At 39.9% G+C, this 20,200-nt stretch overlaps 1 protein-coding gene across 2 annotated transcripts in view; it reads right to left on the bottom strand.

The window, feature by feature from the left end:
- Positions 1-20,200, bottom strand: part of LOC126234581 (uncharacterized) — a 104,236-nt gene that overhangs the window by 38,871 nt on the left and 45,165 nt on the right. The window contains exons 5-6 of one of the 2 annotated variants that reach the window (XM_049943291.1): positions 8,196-8,334; positions 1,426-1,556 (exon numbers count right to left, since the gene is read on the bottom strand). In XM_049943291.1, coding sequence (XP_049799248.1) covers positions 1,426-1,556; positions 8,196-8,334 — 270 coding nt within the window. The remainder of the gene's footprint in view (positions 1-1,425; positions 1,557-8,195; positions 8,335-20,200) is intronic. The other variant, XM_049943290.1, reaches the window with a different exon arrangement.

Raw genomic sequence — 20,200 nt, 5'->3', positions numbered from 1 at the left:
ACAGACAGCAAAAGATGAAATTTAGTCTACTAAAATGAACAGTGGGAGAAAAATTTACAAATCACATGTTTTTAGCTTCTTGGGAAATTAAAAACATGCAGTATCTTCATAGTACAAGGTGTCCCATTCAAAACCCCCTGATTTCAAAGACCCAGGAAAAAAAGACACAGTAGACACGACAATGAAAAATGCACCACACTGTAGAGCATCTCAAAGAATTTATTTATTTATCATCATTATACCTCTACATGTGAACCATTTGTAGCACGAAGAATATCGAGTCTATATTCAATTTCTTGCCAAGTTCTTTGTAACATTTCCTCTGTTGTTGTTGCAATCGCATTAGTGATATGATGTCGCAACGTAGGAATATTGTCCACTTTGGTCGCATACATGCAGTCCTTCATGAATCCCCACATGGACAAATCAAGCGGCGTAATGTCGGGTGAACGCGATGGCCAGGCAATGGGTCCTCCGTGTCCGATCCAACTATTGGGAAATTTCCTATCCTGTAACTTGTGAACAGCCGTTGACCAATGCGGCGGAGCTCCAACTTGTCGAAAAATGATGTTGGGTTGCAAGTCTTGTATCTGAGGGTACACAAACTGCTCCAACATGTCCAGATATACTGACCCATTCACTGTTTGTTTTGCAAAGAAGAACAGTCCAACAATCCTGTCGTGCATTACCCGCACCAGATGTTTAGTTTAAGGGCTATCACGAACATCTTTAATGACAACGTGTGGATTTGGCGAACCCCAAATCCGAACATTATGCCTATTAACCCTTCCTGATAGATGAAAGGTTGCCTCATCTGAGAATAAACATCTTTCCAGGCATCCATATCAATATGCTGCAGCATATCCGCAGCAAATTGTTGTTGGTGTGGTTTGTCGTTTGGCATCAAATGTTGTAGAACTTGCACTTTGTAAGCACACATATGAAGATGCTGGTGAACTACCTGATGCAATGTTGATTGAGGTACATCAAGTTGCCTAGATGCTTGACGAATTGACTTACGTGGGCTTCTGAGAAACGTTTGTCTGATGTCCTCCACTGTCTCTTCTGAAACTCCATAACGTACACCACCAGAATATTTCAGAACACTTCCTGTTGCCAGAAACTTCCTATACCATTCCTTAATTGTTTTCACATCAAGTGCTCTACAATGTGGTGTATTTTTCATTGTCTTATCTACTGTCGTTTTTCTCTCCTGGGTCCTTGAAATCAGGGAGGTTTGAGTGGGACATCCTGTATTATTAGTTGGAGAAAAAACTGGCATTGTTATATTTTGTGAGAAGCACATTAGCAACACATTAAAAAATTCAAGCATATTAGTATACGGTAAACATTATTTTGTTGTACATAAACCAATATGACAACTTAGAACTTAGCAAATTATATAATTTTCACAGTAATGCTTACGTTGTTAGTATATTAAATAATGAGGCAATATTCTGATTATCATCACTACCAGCATAAAATTTGTGATGTCGGTCAGTCCTAAGCACATCCTTACGAACCATACTCGTAACGTAAGCCAGTTCATCGGTTACCTGTAACACCAGGTCAGTGTCATTAGGAACATTTTTAAAAATTTTACCAATATCAACAGTAATTTTATGTTTTACATTATATATCTTCTGAAATATTTCAATATTTTTCTTGACAGGGTAACATTAATGAAAAACTCTGTAGCAAAGAATTAAAAATGTAATAGGAGCACTATTATGTTCTCTATACATAAATGATCTGGTGAACTGGGTGGGCAGATAGCTGCAGTTGTCTGTTGATGACACTGTAGTGTTTGGGAAGGTGTCGAAGGTTAGTAACTGTAGGATACTACAGGACTATTTAGACAAAATTTCTAGTTGGTATGATGAATGAAAGCTGGTTCTAAATTTAGAAAAATGTAAGTTAACATGGATGAACAAGAAAAACAAACTCATAATGTTCGGCCAGAGCATTAGTAGTGTCCTGCTTCAAACAGTCACGTTCTTTAAATATCTGGGTGTAATACTACAAAGCAATATGAAACGGAACAAGCATGTAAGAAATTATGGCAGAGAAGATGTACAGTTTATTGTGAGAGTTTTGGGAAAGTAGCGTTCACCTGTAAAGGAGACCACATACAGGATGCTAGTCTGACCTATTCTTGAGTGCTGTTGAGTGTTTGGGATCCACATCAGGGCAGATTCAAGGAAGACATTGAAGCAATTCGGAGGTGAGCTGCTAGATTTGTTATCAGTAGGTTTGAACAGCGTACCAGTGTTAAGGAGATGCTTCGGGAACTCAAATGGGATCATGTATGAGAAAAAGTACCACCACTGCTGTATCTTGAGAATATCTTTATTGTCTCACAGGACTAGTTTCAGCATCACATTACTGCCATCTTCACGCTCCACCACTGCCAAAAGCATATTAGATTTCCTTGGTGCATTTATTGTGAAGTCTTTGTTACCAGCACACATGGGCTAGCTTTCCTTAGGAGTCTCCACACGACACTGTGTTGTCTCCAATGGGAGGGGAGGAGGGCAGGGGAAGGTGGATACGATGGAAGCCCTCACATGACTGTGGATTCTACCTCAAACATTTCTGACACAAACTGAGAGAACCTGGCAAATGGGAAGGCACAAGTCACGTGCATGGTATGGGACACATTGTCAGGCAGTAGGTTTCTGTAATATTCATTGGTATGAGAAAAAGGCAGATATATCAGAGGCCCATTTATCCTCTGTAAACACCCTCCCTATCCACAAATACTTTCACGAATTGTCTGAAGAGTACTCTACAATGTGCAGTGTGCATAGATACACAAATGCGGCAGTAGCTCTAGAACCTCTAACTAAGTAGTAGTGCTGGATTGTGTAACTACTCCTCAGTTGTTGAATTGGTGCTCTGATGTACTGTGGCTTATCTATTCACTGTCACAATTCATAATACTTGATGGAAGCTCCTCTAATTAAAATGTAATTGCCCACAGCACTTTACACCAGAAGCAGTTCTTTTACCTATATCATACTACAGCCATTTAAAAGCCAGTGCTTGCATGACTTCACAGATGGCCATAAATATTAGTTCAACTGAACTTATATTGGGCACCTTGTGCCATCCTGCACTTGACTGTCATATTGATGGCTCGTTCAAGCTCTACTGATATCCTTGTAATATGACACTCTAAACTTTTCAATTTGTCATGATAATAGGATCAACTACCATCTGTTTGCTTTTCATCTCCTCCCCCTCCCCCTCCTCCCCCTCCTCCCCTGCCCACGGTACTTGTCGATTGCATCATCTTAGAAGCTTCTATTTCGTACAGAGTGGTGCGACTGCGTACCTCAGCACGCGACATAAATTGCTAGGCGATAAATGTAAATCACTCTAACCTATCCTACCAACTTTAGAATCACACACACACACACACACACACACACACACACACACACACACACACACACACAGTTCTACAACCTACAGTTTCCTTAATTATGTGTTATAATTGTAGTTCTCACACCTAAAATGCAGTAATAGATGTCAAGCAGACATTAAACTGGAACACACAAAAAAAAAAGTGTATTTGCTGATGATATCTTAGCTAGTTAAAAATACCATGCAACCATACTAAGACAACTTACTGAAATGAGATTAGCTATGGTATATAGTTTTTTCTCACAGAACACTACACACTATAACATTAGATTATAAAAGTCTACATTCTGGTCGCTTGCTTCTTTATTAAACTGATACTGGTTTTGGTTTTGCAGCCATCATCAAATCTAACAATTATTGCACCAATACAAAGGTGTGTAGTCAGTACATGACTGTACTGATGATGTGCTTACAAGTCACTGCTGTATTTGTGGTATTTGATGATGGCTGCAAAGCCAGAAACTAATCAGTTTTAATAAAGAAGCATACATATAAGCCACCCAAAGTTCAGTGGCCACCTGAATATCTACCACCACACTCCCTCACCCTGCCACTTGTACAGACAATTTTAACAGGTATCGTGCAATGTGAAAAGCTACCACCCATGATCAGAATGTTATTGTACTTGCAGAATTAGCTGAAGAAAACAGTTTAAGCCTCATTTTTTTATGCAAAAGATAAGGGTACATTCAGGTCTGCTGCATGGAGCAGAGATTACAACCCAGGTCTCTACTTCTTATCACAAAATTCTCAAAACCAGCCTCTAAATATGTGCAGAATAGTTCTACATGACTTTTCAAACAGCCAACACCAACCAGTCATTTATGAAGTGAAGTTTAAGATTTTGGTTATTCGATCCGTTTCTAAATAAACATAAAATTTCGAATGAGCAAACTGGCAAACATTCTCCAAAGGACTTGATAAAGCTATCAGCTGGATACCAGCTTCATCTGAAAATTATGAATGATTTGTTGGTGCTGTAAACTTGTCTGCAAAGAAATTTATACCAAATGGCTACCATAACGAACATATATCGGGGTGGGGTTACGAATTCGAAGAACTTTATGTGTCATATACCGTGGATGGCAAGATCCTGGTCTAGCTCATGAACTGACGCAAAAACTATATGAATCAAGAAGAGAGAAGGGGATCAAAACAACAACTGAGTTGGATTTTAAGAAACCAAGTTGACAGTCCTGGAGAATGGTGAAGAAGTTCGGTGGAAGTAGCCCAACAATTCAGGCAGATTACTCAGTGACATCAGACCAAATAGCAAACAGAATTGTTTCACTCTTGAAAGCCCCATGAGACAAAAAACATACAAGAAAAATAAAAAAGGAAATTCATAGCATTTGACAAATAATATCTGCTGGTACCCAATTCTCTCGGGACTTCACACTGAAGAAACTACAAACAGCTTTTCAGGATGTAAAGACAGACAAGTAATATGGTTTTGATGGGATGCACTCAAATTACTAAAACTATTGCTACCCTGAAACAAAAAAATCCCTCAGATAGAGTAGAAATTTATCGTCCAATAGCACTTTTTAGTTGTTGCGACAAACTTGTGGACAGACCTCCAGTAGACAGGGTAACCACAAGAATCCTAGGAAAAAAAAGCAGGTTTCATCTCAAACAGAAGCTGCACAGACCAAATTCTAAGCCTAATTACACATATAAAAGCTGGATTTCAGAAACAACATAAGTCTTCATAGACTTGACTGCTGCTAACAATAGTGTGGAAAGAAGGGCTCTTATATAAGCTGATTGTTGTGTCTAGACCATACAGCCTAGACACAATGCTGTAGCCGATAGGGCACGCAAGGCTAACGCAGACGGGCGTGAAGTCTGGAACATGAGAACTTATAAATGAATAAGAAGAAAAGTACGTAGATGCTTGTTACTTAACTTTTAATTAGTCCTTGGAATACATCTCTCTTGAATATTAGTAAGCTATAGGCACTGATACAAATGGCGCCTTGCTAGGTGGTCGCCATTTAACTTAGCAGAGGGCTATTCTACTGTCTATCTCTCGGCAAATGAGAGCAAGGCTTAGCACGTCCAATCGCTAGCTATGTTGTCCGTACAACTGGGACGAGGTCTCCTCAGTCTCTCGAGACCTGCCTTGTGGTGGCGCTAGGTTTGCGATCCCACAGTGGTGACACGCGGGTCCGACATGTACTACAGGACCGCGGCCGATTTAAGTTACCACCTAGTAAGTGTGGTGTCTAGCGGTGACACCACACTGATCACAGTCATCCCCTGCCAAACCATATAGAGACTAATCAATAAAATGCTCTCATCAGACTGGCACTTATGAATAGTGCAGGGTAATATCATAAGCAAAGAAGGAAAATAATGGACTACCTGGAGGGTCGGTATTATCCCTCTATTCTTTTCAACCTTTATATTTCTGACATATCTGAAACCAGCACAAAGAAGTTTGGATATGCTGATGATCTAGGACTCGTGGTTCAACACAAAGAGTGATGAAAGCACTCTAAATTACAATCTCAACAAAATATGTAAACATTTCACGGTGTGGAGACTCATACCCCATCTCTCTAAAACTGAAACCATCAGTTCCTACTTAAACAATGAAGTAGCATGTTATAAACTGGTGGTCAATATAAATGACACAGTGCTCCCCTACCAGACTCACTCAAATTATCTTGGAATGACTGCTGACAAGATGCTGTCCTTCAGGAAGTATCTAGAAAAACCTCTTGGAAATTAAGCACAAGAAACAGCCTTATCCAAAAACTCGGCTGTACTAGCTGGGAAGCAACAGCAGATACACTTTAAACTTTGGCGGTCAGTTTAGTGTTTTCTGCAGCTGAATATTGTGCTTGTTGAAGAGTCCTCACATAAATAAGATTGACACTCAGCTCAGTAAAGCCATGAGAATAATTTCCATTTGTTTAATAACTATTCCCTTATGCTAGCTTCCAACACTCAACCACATAGTTCCTCCTTGTTAAGAAGGCATGAACCCTGCTGACAGAATATTCTAAAATAATGAATAATCTTCAATTTCCCAACCCTGAAAATATTCCTAGGTTGAGAACAAACCAACTTCCAGAAATCCACCTCTGAGACTGACTCTCAGCAGCTTGCTGATAGCAACTTCAATGTTGACAGCAAATGGCATGAAATCGGGACTACAAATGCTCCATTTGAAGTGTGATCTCTCACGGGCTCTCTCCAAGGGCTTTGAACTTCCACAGTATCACTGGAAGAACATAAATCGCATTCAATAGGAAGTGGAGTGTGTGTGTACAACCTGCGTAAATGGGGTAAAGCAGCTCATCCCAAGCTGAGACTGGAGCACTGAAGCAGGCCATCTGACACATTGTCGAGCAGTATACACTGAGAGCTTACCTGTGTGATACAAATCACTTTCATGGCCACAATATTATGCCTTGACAAGATAAGCTGACTGGACATTAGAATATAACACCAGTTTTTAATGTATTACCTGTATTTGTGTGTATGTATCTTCTACATATTTTTGACTGTACTTCATGTGTAGTACTATACACTAAATAAATACAGAAAGAAAGAAAGAAAGAAAGAGGTGTGTGATCAAGACACTGACTTTTCTAATCTAATCTGATACAGAGGTTATCAGTGTCCTCAGCAGGTCCAAATGGCCCCATTTCGCAGACTATGAAATTATATATACTGCTCCAAACCAAAAGAAAATTGGCTGCCCCATTACTAATGAAGGAATTTTCCGATCAGTTGATGTCATATAGCTGATTACATATATTTTACAACCAACTGCTGGATAATGACTCCTCTTACAGTTTCAGTTAGATGTATTCATGTTAATGTAATCTACTCCCTTCCATAAGTGCACGTCATCTTGGCCTTTTATTACCTCTTGCAATCCAACTAAGAACTCCTCTCGTCCATCTGCCAACCACTGGCTGAGCTCAATGTCCCACTTACATTCATTTCATTTTCTTTACATTAAGTCAATTGAAGTTTTAAGATTCATCCATTTACACCCCTTGTGTGCAGCATAGTAAAAATGTTGACAGTGTGTTACCATAGTTGTTTGGAGGTAGTCAAGTGAGCATGGCATGGTGTAGCCAATAACAATCTCTTACCTGTCAGCATCTACAGAGCAAAATAAACTTTCTGTTGCAGATACAGCAGAAGTTTAGATAAAAAATCTCTATTTTGTTTACCGTTCCATGTAATTTTTACTAATTTCATTTATTTTGTTGTCAGTCTACTGATTGTTTCCAACTGCCCTACATTTAAAAAAGGCAAATTGTTCTATGAATTCACCATTAACTACACAATTTTCTTTCTAAAATTTTGACTATTGATTATCTCAGCCTTATAATTTATTTGAAACTTGCCGTATTTTGTCCTTCCATTCATTGTTGAAGTTTATCAGCACTGTAGGAAAATTTCGTCATCAAAAAGGTGGCAGTACTGGCATTTTCCATTAACACTAATTGCTACTCCTTTTCCTCTCTTGAAACCCAGCTTGTTCTTTTACTCAAGTAAAATCCAATTGCCCTCTCCCCCTCACTTTTTCTATGTACACTCATTACACATCTAACCTATTCCTATCTTCTTTGAATGTCATAAACGTTTATGATTACCAAGTATGTAAAAATTAGACGTGTCAGGTAAGTATTGTAAGATAGTCCATACCCATAATAAGCAGTGGAGGATGTCAGAAAATATAAATATTACTAATAAATAAAATTATACTGTCATATGCATGTAGTAGTAATAAATTATACCTGTCCATTCTGCACCATGTTTTTCCAACAATCACGCAATGACTGGTATTCATAAGACTTCTTCTTCATATAGTCCATTCTCTCCTTCCCAGACATTCCTTCTGGATAAACATTTAATATATGCTTCCACACAACTTTCCTGTAAAGGCAAAAATTCATAGTCCACATAAGTAACTATCTGCCTGACTAATAACTACTCCCTCTCTAGATACAGAAACACCACAAGAAAATTACTGCATAACTTACTCAAAAGCTGGAGAGTACAAACTTTAACAGAAGGTTTATCTTATGAAATAGCTACAACAGTCACTGGAGTAATGGTAAATTTTATTTTGTTTCTTCTCAATATGTACGAGTCAAATTAAGAGGTGAATACAATCTCTTGGTCAGCATAATGTGCATTATAATAGAAGTTTAAGAGCCCATATTGGTATCTTCTTCCAACATATTTGTCTAGGAACATTAACACATGAAGATGCTCATCTACATATTAAACAGGTAGAAGGGGACCTGGGAGATCACTTTGGGTTCCACATAAATGTAGAAACAGAAAAAGCAATACTGACCTTATGACTTACCTTAGGAGATAAAGAGTGAAGAAAAGTAAAACCCACATTTATAGATTTGTAAATTATAAAGAAAGTTTTGGACAATGTTGAATTGAATACACTCTTCGGTACTTTGAAATTATCATGGATAACATAAAGGGGGGAAAAAGGTTAGCTGCAACTTACGTAAGAAGCAGATTACTGTTATATGAGTAACAAGACATGAAAGAGAGGCAGTAGTTCAGACTGGAGTGAACCTATCCCCATTTTATTCAATCTGTACATTAATCAAGCAGGATAGGAAACCAACGAGAAATTTGGAAAGGGAATTAAAATCCAGGGAGAAGAAATTAAAAAAAATTGAAGTTTGCCAATAACATCGTAATAATGTCAGGAACTGAAATGATCTTGGAAGATCTACATCTACATCTACCTCCATACTCCGCAAGCCACCTGACGGTGTGTGGCGGAGGGTACCTCTATCGGTTCTCCCTCCTATTCCAGTCTCGTATTGTTCGTGGAAAGAACGATTGTCGGTATGCCTCTGTGTGGGCTCTAATCTCTCTGATTTTATCCTCATGGTCTCTTCGCAAGATATACGTAGGAGGGAGCAATATACTGCTTCACTCCTCAGTGAAGGTACGTTCTCGAAACTTCAACAAAAGCCCGTACCGAGCTACTGAGTGTCTCTCCTGCAGAGTCTTCCACTGGAGTTTATCTATCATCTCCGTAACGCTTTCGCGATTACTAAATGATCCTGTAACGAAGTGCGCTGCTCTCCGTTGGATCTTCTCTATCTCTTCTATCAAACCTATCTGGTACAGATCCCACACTGCTGAGCAGTATTCAAGCAGTGGGCGAACAAGCGTACTGTAACCTACTTCCTTTGTTTTCGGAATGCATTTCCTTAGGATTCTTCCAATGAATCTCAGTCTGGCATCTGCTTTACCAACGATCAACTTTATATGATCATTCCATTTTAAATCACTCCTAATGCGTACTCCCAGATAAATTATGGAATTAACTGCTTCCAGTTGCTGACCTGCTATATTGTAGCTAAATGATAAGGGATCTTTCTTTCTACGTATTTGCAGCACATTACACTTATCTACATTGAGATTCAATTGCCATTCCCTGCGCCATGCGTCAATTCGCTGCAGATCCTCCTGCATTTCAATACAATTTTCCATTGTTACAACCTCTCGATATACCACAGCATCATCTGCAAAAAGCCTCAGTGAACTTCTGATGTCATCCACAAGGTCATTTATGTATATTGTGAATAGCAACGGTCCTACGACACCCCTGCGGCACACCTGAAATCACTCTTACTTCGGAAGACTTGTCTCCATTGAGAATGACACGCTGCGTTCTGTTATCTAGGAACTCTTCAATCCAATCACACAATTGGTCTGATAGTCCATATGCTCTTACTTTGTTCATTAAACGACTGTCGGGTACTGTATTGAACGCCTGGGAACCCGTGTCTATGGCCCTCTGAGTCTCGTGGACGAATAGTGCAAGCTGGGTATCACACAATCGTCTTTTTCAATACCCATGCTGATTCCTACAGAGAAGATTTCTAGTCTCCAGAAAAGTCATTATACTCGAACATAATACGTGTTCCAAAATTCTACAACTGATAGACGTTAGAGATAAAGGTCTATAGTTCTGCACATCTGTTTGACGTCCCTTCTTGAAAACACGGATGACCTGTGCCCTTTTCCAATCCTTTGGAACGCTATGCTCTTCTAGAGACCTACAGTACACCGCTGCAAGAGGGGGGGCAAGTTCCTTCGCGTACTCTGTTTAAAATCGAACTGGTATCCCATCAGGTCCAGCGGCCTTTCCTCTTCTGAGAGATTTTAATTGTTTCTCTATCCCTCTGTCATCTATTTCGATATCTACCATTCTGTCATCTGTGCGACAATCTAGAGAAGGAACTACAGTGCAGTCTTCCTCTGTGAAACTGCTTTGGAAAAAGACATTTAGTATTTCGGCCTTTAGTCTGTCATCCTCTGTTTCAGTAACATTTTGGTCACAGAGTGTCTGGACATAAGACCAAAATTTCTTAGGATTTTCTGCCAAGTCAGTACATAGAACTTCACTTTTGAATTTATTGAACGCCTCTCGCATATCCCTCCTCACACTACATTTCGCCTCGTGTAATTTGTTTGTCTGCAAGGCTTTGGCTATGTTAATGTTTGCTGTGAAGTTCCCTTTGCTTCCGCAGCAGTTTTCTAACTCGGTTGTTGTACCACTGTGGCTCTTTTCCATCTCTTACGATCTTGCTTGGCACATACTCATCTAATGCATATTGTACGATGGTTTTGAACTTTGTCCACTGATCCTCAACACTATCTGTACTTGAGACAAAACTTTTGTGTTGAGCCATCAAGTACTCTGAAATCTGCTTTTTGTCACTTTTGCTAAACAGAAAAATCTTCCTACCTTTTTTAATATCAGCTGAATGGAATGGATAGTGCCTTGAAATGAAGTTATAAGACAAACATAAAAGTAAAACAGGACTAATGGAGAGTAATCAAATTAAATTATGTGATGCTGAGGGAATAAGACAGGAAATTAGAAACTAAAAATGGTAGATATGTTTTTCTGTTTGGACAGAAAAATAACTGGCAATGGTTGAAGTAAAGAGGGCATAAAATGCAGACAGCAAGAAAAGGGTTTCTGAAAACGAGAAATTTGTTAACACTGGATATAAATTTAAGTGTTAGAAAGTTTTTCCTGCAAGTACTTATATAGGGTATAGCCTTTTATGGAAATGAAATGTGGATGATAAAGAGTTCAGTGAAGCAGAAAACAGAATGTGGTGCTACCAATTAGATGGGTAGACTGGATAACTAATGAAGAGGTACTGAATTGAAATGAGAAAACAAATTTATGGGTGTCAATTGACTAAAAGAAGGGACTGGTTAATGGGGCACATGCATCAAAGATTAGTTAATTTGGTAATGGATAGAATGGGAGAGGGGTTTAGTCTTCTTGAGGAAGACCAAGGCTTGACTGTAGTGACCAGGTTCAAGTGGGTGAAGGCTGCAGTAATTATGCAGAGGTGAAGAGACTTGCACACGTTAGACTAGTGTGGAGAGATGCATCTAACAAATTTCTGGACTGAGGACCACAATAACATCACTTTATAATACATGTTCAAACTATTATTCTACACAAGAAATGTCACTTGTATCCTGGGTACTGTCTCATATTTGGGATTTCCTCTTTGAGGACTGCTCGACATGTTCAGAGAAGAAAAGGATCACCTAACCGAAGATTACCACCCAGTTTCCATGAGTGTTGTCCATAAGCATAGAAGAGCAGAATAGGTAATGAGAGGAGAACAATAAAATCACCATAAGATAACTGTCCTGCAAAATTTAGTTTGAATCACCAAAAATGGAAGGAATCATTTGTACAGAACTTAGACAACAAAGATTATTAGATCGTCTCAGACTAATCGATAAATATGCATAACAGTCTGTCTAAAGGACTAATGGTTGGCAGAGTACAGAAACGAAAGGTTTGAGATTCTTGATGCGCTCAAAGTAACTGATGGAAGTAATATGGGCAACACTATTACTTCTCTACTTGGCAAATAGTTGCAATTCATCTACTTATAAAACTATGATAATTATGACAAGTAAGAAGAGATAGATATTATTGAAGAAAAGACTCACATTAAACATGGGTCTAGGCATTGTGGTTTACTTTTATTAGAGGTGGTAGGCCAACACATATTTCTCATACATCTCTTGTCAACAAGTTATTGCAGGGTTTCCATCATCTGATAGACAAAGAAATCATAAATGTTCTGATTTTTTTTTATCTGCTGGGTAAATTTATCAAAAAGTCTGAAGGGTACACCAGGAACAGCAGAAGATGAGAAATGTAGAAAAAACCAAAACCAAGGAAAATTTCAGAAATATTGCAATTTGCTTCTGGGCTGATAATGACGAATAAAAATTTAGTCATAAAAGGGAGAACATTTGAGCTGTTACTTTCACAACCCCCTTCTTCTTCTTTATGCCTTATATTAAACAGAAAGCATACACTGAAAAGAATTTAATTTCACTGAATTTTTTCCAAGATGCATAGAGCAAGATAGAATGCTGATTTCATACATCTACATTTATATCTACAAACATACTCTGCAAAACACCATATGGTGTTTGGCAGAGGGTACCATGTACAACTACTATTCATTTCCTTTCCTGTTTCACTTACAAATGGAGTGAGGGAAAAATGACTATCTATGTGCTTCCATGGGCACCCTAATTTCTCTTCTCCTGTGCCCATGGACCTCCGGCAGTAGAATGATTCTGCAGTTACCTGCAAAATGCCTGTTGTCTAAATTATCTTAATAGTATAAATATCTCAATAGTGTTCTGTGAAAAGAATGCCATCTTCCCTCCAGGGATTCCCATCTGAGTTCACAAAGCATCTCTGTAACAGCTGTGCATTGATCAAACTCACTGATACCAAATCTAAGAGCATGGCTCTAGATTGCTTTGATGTCTTCCTTCAATCTAGTGTGGTGGGAATCCCAAACACTTAAGCTGTACTCAAGAATGGGTTGCACAAGTATTTTATATGCAGTCTCCCTTGTAGGTAAGCTACACTTTTCTAAAACTCTCTCACTAAACCAAAGTCAATCTGTGACGAAGCAAGCTGGGAAAATTTTAATTCCCCTCTCATTTTGCGACATCTGCCTCCTTAAATTCGTTTTGTTACTTTTAACTACTTACTATTAACATAAGTGAATATTATCTGTATTTCCATAAAAGAGAGAGGTTAGCCCGCAGTTTTAAAGAATATAACACCAGATCTAATTTCATGCTTAGTTTTATATATGTAATTAATTTTCTAATTTATTTTGACTATTCCTAGTTAGTATCTTTCATCATAGGGTGAAATCAGTAATTGTTTCATAACAAATTGTCTTGTTGACATATAAACAAATATAAATTCTGTACACACACACACATATACACATATCCATCCGCACATATACAGACACAGGCAGACATATGTAAATGCAAAGAGGTTGGGCAGAGATGACAGTCGAGGTGGATGTACAGGGGCAAAGAAGTTGTTGAATGACAGGTGAGGTACGAGGGGTGGCAAATTGAAATTAGCGAAGGTTGAGGACTGGTGGGTAACGGGAGGAGAGAAAATACTGAAGGGCAATTTCCCATCTCCAGAGTTCTGATAGCTTGGTGTCAGTGGGAAGTATCTAGATAACCCAGACGATGGAACACTGTGCCAAGATGTGCTGGCCGTGCACCAAGGCATGTTTAGCCACAGGGTGATCCTCATTACCAACAAACACTGTCTGCCTGTGTGCGTTCATGCGAATGGACAGTTTGTTGCTGGTCATTCCCACATAGAAAGCTTCACAGTGTAGGCATGTCAGTTGGTAAATCACATGGGTGCTTTCACACGTGGCTCTTCCTTTGATCGTGTACAACTTCCGGGTTACAGGACTGGAGTAGGTAGTGGTAGGAGGGTGCATGGGACAGGTCTTACACTGGGGGCAGTTACAAGGGTAGGAGCCAGAGGGTAGGGAAGGTGGTTTGGGGATTTCATAGGGATGAACCAAGAGGTTACGAAGGCTAGGTGGATGGCGGAAAGAAACTCTAGGTGGAGTGGGGAGGATTTCATGAAGGATGGATCTCATTTCAGGGCAGGATTTGAGGAAGTCGTATCCCTGCTGGAAAGTCACATTCAGAGTCTGATCCAGTCCCGGAAAGTATACTGTCACAAGTGGGGCACTTTTGGGGTTTTTCTGTGGGAGGTGCTGGGTTTGAGGGGATGAGGAAGTGGCTCTAGCTACTTGCATCTGTACCAGGTTGGAAGGGTAGTTACGGGATGCAAAACTGTTTTCAGGTTATTGGTGTAATGGTTCAGGGATTCAGGACTGAAGCAGATTCATTTGCCACGAAGACCTAAGCTGTAGGGAAGGGACCATTTGATATGGAATGGGTGGCAGCTGTCAAAATGGAGGTATTGTTGCTTGTTGGTGGGTTTGATGTGGACGGATGTGTGAAGCTGTCCATTGGACAGATGGAGGTCAACGTTGAGGAAAGTGGCATGGGATTTGGAGCAGGACCAGGTGAATCTGATAGAAACAAAGGAGTTGAGGTTGGAGAGGAAATTCTGGAGTTTTTCTTCACTGTGAGTCCAGATCATGAAGATGTCATCAGACCAAACTTTGGGTTGGCGGGCTTGGGTAACCAAGAAGGCTTCCTCTAAGCGACCCATGAATAGGTTCGCATAGGAGGGAGCCATCCTGGTACCCATGGCTGTTCCCTTCAATCTGTAAATAAAATATGGAAAGATATGGATGACCCAAATGTAAAAGGTACCAAAAGAGACCTGGAAAAATATCTGAAAAATAAATGTTACTATAGTGTAGAAGATTTCATGAATGGTAACAATGCATTATAATTGTAATTATAATACCTCTTTGAAGATGTTACACCATATATATTGTTAGTTTATTGTCTATTTTTAGTATTGTTATATATAGTGTAAAACTGACAAGTCAGTTATGTCACAATCTTTGATTGTATAAGGCATGTCATGTGATAATAAAAATTGAATTGAATTGAGTTGGTATGTCTGGCCTTCAAAAGTAAAGAAGTTGTGGGTTAGGATGAAGCTGGCTAGGGTAATAAGGAAAGAGGTTTTAGGTAGGGTAGCAGGTGATTGGCGTGAAAGGAAGTGCTCCATCGCAGCGAGGCCCTGGACGTGCGGGATATTTGTGTATAAGGAAGTGGCATAAATGGTTACAAGGATGGTTTGCGGGCAGATTGGGTAGGGATTCCAGGCGTTCGAGAAAGTGGTTGGTGTCTTTGATGAAGGATGGGAGACTGCATGTAATGGGTTGAAGGTGTTGATCTACGAAAGAGTTTCTTTCCGCCGTCCACCTAACCTTCATAACCTCTTGGTTCATCCCTATGACATCCCCAAACCACCTTCCCTACCGTCTGGCTCCTACCCTTGTAACCACTGCCGGTGTAAGACCTGTCCCATGCACCCTCCCATCATCACCTACTCCAGTCCTCTATCCTGGAAGTTGTACAGGGTCAAAGGCAGAGCCACGAGTGAAAGCACACACGTGATTTACCAACTGACATGCCTACACTGTGAAGCGTTCTATGTGGGAAAGACCAGCAACAAACTGTCCATTCGCATGAACGGGCACAGGCAGACAGTGTTTGTTGGTAATGAGGATCACCCTGTGGCTAAACATGCCTTGGTGCACGGCCAGCACATCTTGGCTCAGTGTTACACCGTCCAGGGTATCTGGATACTTCCCACTGTTTTTGCTATGGTTTGGAAGTAAGTTACGTATTATTGAGTATATATAGGCAGGATAACATTGTATGGTAGATTACGGTAAAAAGGGAAGGTGAATACAAAGTGAAACTACTTGTACAAACAAAAAGAGAAAGTAAGATTACAGAAAAGATTTCGAAATGCAACAGTGACAATAACAGACGTAATTGTTGGGTTCAAATTAATGATATGAATATAATAGATGAAACATATCACGTGGGAAAAATATATCTTAAAAAAAAAAAAAGTGCAGTAACTTACCAAATGAAAGCGTTCGTATGTTGATAGGAGACAATAAAAAACACACACCTCCATCTGTCCAATGGCCAGCTTCACACATCCATCCACATTAAACCCACCAACAAGCAACAATACCTCCATTTTGACAGCTGCCACCCATTCCATATCAAACGGTCCCTTCCCTACAGCTTAGGTCTTCGTGGCAAATGCATATGCTCCAGTCCTGAATCCCTGAACCATTACACCAATAACCTGAAAACAGTTTTGCATCCCGCAACTTCCCTCCCAACCTGGTATAGAAGCAAATAGCTAGAGCCACTTCCTCATCCCCTTAAACCCAGACCCTCCCACAGAAGAACCCCAAAAGTGCCCCACTTGTGACAGGATAATTTCCGGGACTGGATCAGACTCTGAATGTGGCTCTCCAGCAGGGATACGACCTCCTCAAATCCTGCCCTGAAATAAGATCCATCCTTCATGAAATCCTCCCCACTCCACCAAGAGTTTCTTTCCGCCATCCACCTAACCTTCGTAACCTCTTGGTTCATCCCTATGAAATCCCCAAACCACATTCCCTACCCTCTGGCTCCTACCCTTGTAACCGCCCCTGATGTAAAACCTGTCCCATGCACCCTCCCACCACTACCTACTCCAGTCCTGTAACCCGGAAGTTGTACACGATCAAAGGCAGAGTCACGTGTGAAAGCACCCACGTTATTTCCCAGCTGATATGTCTACACTGTGAAGCTTTCTATGTCGGAATGACCAGCAACAAACTGTCCATTCGCATGAATGGACACAGGCAGATAGTGTTTGTTGGTAATGAGGATCACTCTGTGGCTAAACATGCCTTGGTGCACGGCCAGCACATCTTGGCACAGTGTTCCACTGTCCGGGTTATCTAGATACTTCCCACTGACACCAAGCTATCAGAACTCTGGAGATGGGAACTTGCCCTTCAATATATTCTCTCCTCCCGTTACCCACCAGGCCTCAACCTCCACTAATTTCAATTTGCCGCCCCTCGTACCTCACCTGTCATTCAACAACATCTTTGCCTCTGTACATCCGCGTCGACTGTCATCTCTGCCCAACCTCTTTGCATTTACATATGTCTGCCTGGGTCTGTAATATGTGCGGATGGATATATGTGTGTGTGTGTGTGTGTGTGTGTGTGTGTGTGTGTGTGTGGGCGTGAGTGTATACCTGTCCTTTTTTCCCCCTAAGGTAAGTCTTTCCACTCCCGGGATTGGACTGACTCCTTACCCTCTCCCTTAAAACTTAAAGTTTAAATATGTCTGCTTGTGTCTGTATATGTGTGGATGGATGTGTGTGTCTGTGTGTGCGCGAGTGTGTACCTGTACTTTTTTCCCCCTAAGGTGGGTCTTTCCACTCCCGGGATTGGAATGACTCCTTACCCTCTCCCTTAAAACCCACATCCTTTCGTCTTTCCCTCTCCTTCCCTCTTTCCTGATGAGGCAACAGTTTGTTGTGAAAGCTTGAATTTTGTGTGTATGTTTGTGTTCGTTTGTGTGTCTGTCGACCTGCCAGCACTTTCATTTGGTAAGTCACATCATCTTTGTTTTTAGATATATTTTTCCTACGTGGAATGTTTCCCTCTACATATATGCAGTGTATAAGATCAGTAGACCAAAGAAGCTATGAAGTGGGAATATCTGCAACTTCCGGACACATGTATAACAGTGTTAGATAATCAATCTCGATAGTAAAAATGTTAAGAAGTGCAAACTTACATTGCAAATAGCGTAGTTCGGAACAAAAAGTTTGAATAAATATAATGTTTAGCAAAAAGTATTTCCAATCTGGCAGAGTTTATTCAAACAGAAAAAACCCAGGTCATGCTTGATGTTGGAATGATCATTTTGCAGATGATGAAACCCCCTAGACAAACGAGATCTGCAGTTATTGGGTATGTAATCTTTCAGCAATTACTAACTAATTCGAGCTGAAATTGTGCTGTGACTGGACTTATTATTCCAATTCAAATAGCCTATTGAATGGAAACCAATAACAAGTGGTGAGAGTGCTGTCCTACCACACTATACCGCGTAAGGTTCTATAAACAATTCTTCAGTTATTTAAGAAACCAGTAAGGTAACAACCAGTACAATGGTCTGGCACCTAGCTAAAACATTAAATGCTTGCTTCTTCTCAACAAAGTTGAACAGACTGTACCAACAACCAAATGTAGACATCTGTACCAACAACCAAATGTAGACATCTGTACCATGCCAAATGCCGAACATTACCATTGTGTTATCAAAATTGCCACGTGTCACTATTGCTACAATCAGAGTAATGGATTTTGGTTGAAAATTTTTATCACAATTGTTTTTATTCTTCAAACCTGCAAACAACCACCTAGCTTTCTGTTGCAAAACTCCAGACGGGCACATATTTTATTACACGCCAGTTGCATAACAATGGTTCACTTCAAAATTCAAGATTTTTGTTGACATAGGATTGTTTTACTACTAGAAAAGGTAAGAAACACTGAAGGAAATGTTGGTTATGCATAGTTTTGGTTGCATTAAATTCCATATTGTTTGCACATCTCAAAGTACATTATCATTATGTTGTAATACAATAGGAATCAGAAGTAATAAAGACAGACTCTGTCTGGGTAAATTTTTACGTTTATACAAATACTTTTGCTACAGGCTGTCTTCAGATGTGAACAACTTTCCTTATAGTTCAGTATGGCAAACTTAACAGATTCTTCACCTTGCTGACACATTGCAATTCACAGTGATTAGGTATGATTTGCTTTATGATATTTTATTTTTTTATTTGAGTACAGCCACTATATGATCATGTTTATATTATAGTGCCATCTTCTCCTGTTTCAGATATGGACCTGACAAAGGCCCATAAGAAAGGTCAAAACCGATAATCCAAATAAACCAAAAAAGTGACCCAGTTGGAGTCTGTATTTCTGCATGATAGTGAAAATAGTTGCAGCATCCACAGACGCATCTACATTTATGAAATAAGAACCTGAGAAAAGAGTCAATTTTCATTAAAAAAAAAAGACTTGCTTTTTTATGCTGGCTTCTGCTCATGAAATAAATTATTGTTACTTATTAACTGCCTATTTTAGTAAACAAATAATTTTTGAGCTGTTTTACAGGCTAGTTACTGGTTTTGCAAATGTGGCTGCATACAATTTTACAACCTCTGCAGTGTACCTTAAAAATTAAGTTATATTTTTAGGTTCAACCTATTGCTACACTTGTGAAAAGAAAGGGGATAAACATTCCACGTGGGAAAAATATATCTAAAAACAAAGATGATGTGACTTACCGAACGAAAGCGCTGGCAGGTCGATAGACACACAAACAAACACAAACACACACACAAAATTCAAGCTTTCGCAACAAACTGTTGCCTCATCAGGAAAGAGGGGAAGGAGAGGGAAAGACGAAAGGATGTGGGTTTTAAGGGAGAGGGTAAGGAGTCATTCCAATCCAGGGAGCGGAAAGACTTACCTTAGGGGGAAAAAAGGACAGGTATACACTCGCGCACACACACACATATCCATCCACACATATACAGACACAAGCAGACACATTTAAAGACAATGAGTTTGGGCAGAGGTGTCAGTCGAGGCGGAAGTGCAGAGGCAAAGATGACGTTGAATGACAGGTGAGGTATGAGTGGCGGCAACTTGAAATTAGCGGAGATTGAGGCCTGGTGGGTAACGGGAAGAGGGGATATATTGAAGAGCAAGTTCCCATCTCCGGAGTTCGGATAGGTTGGTGTTGGTGGGAAGTATCCAGATAACCCGGACGGTGTAACACTGTGCCAAGATGAGCTGGCCATGCACCAAGGCATGTTTAG

The sequence above is a fragment of the Schistocerca nitens genome, chromosome 2, assembly GCF_023898315.1.
Source record: "Schistocerca nitens isolate TAMUIC-IGC-003100 chromosome 2, iqSchNite1.1, whole genome shotgun sequence".
Classification (NCBI taxonomy): domain Eukaryota; kingdom Metazoa; phylum Arthropoda; class Insecta; order Orthoptera; family Acrididae; genus Schistocerca; species Schistocerca nitens.
The sequence above is the reverse complement of the archived record's forward strand: the minus strand, read 5'-3'. Positions and strand labels throughout refer to the sequence as shown.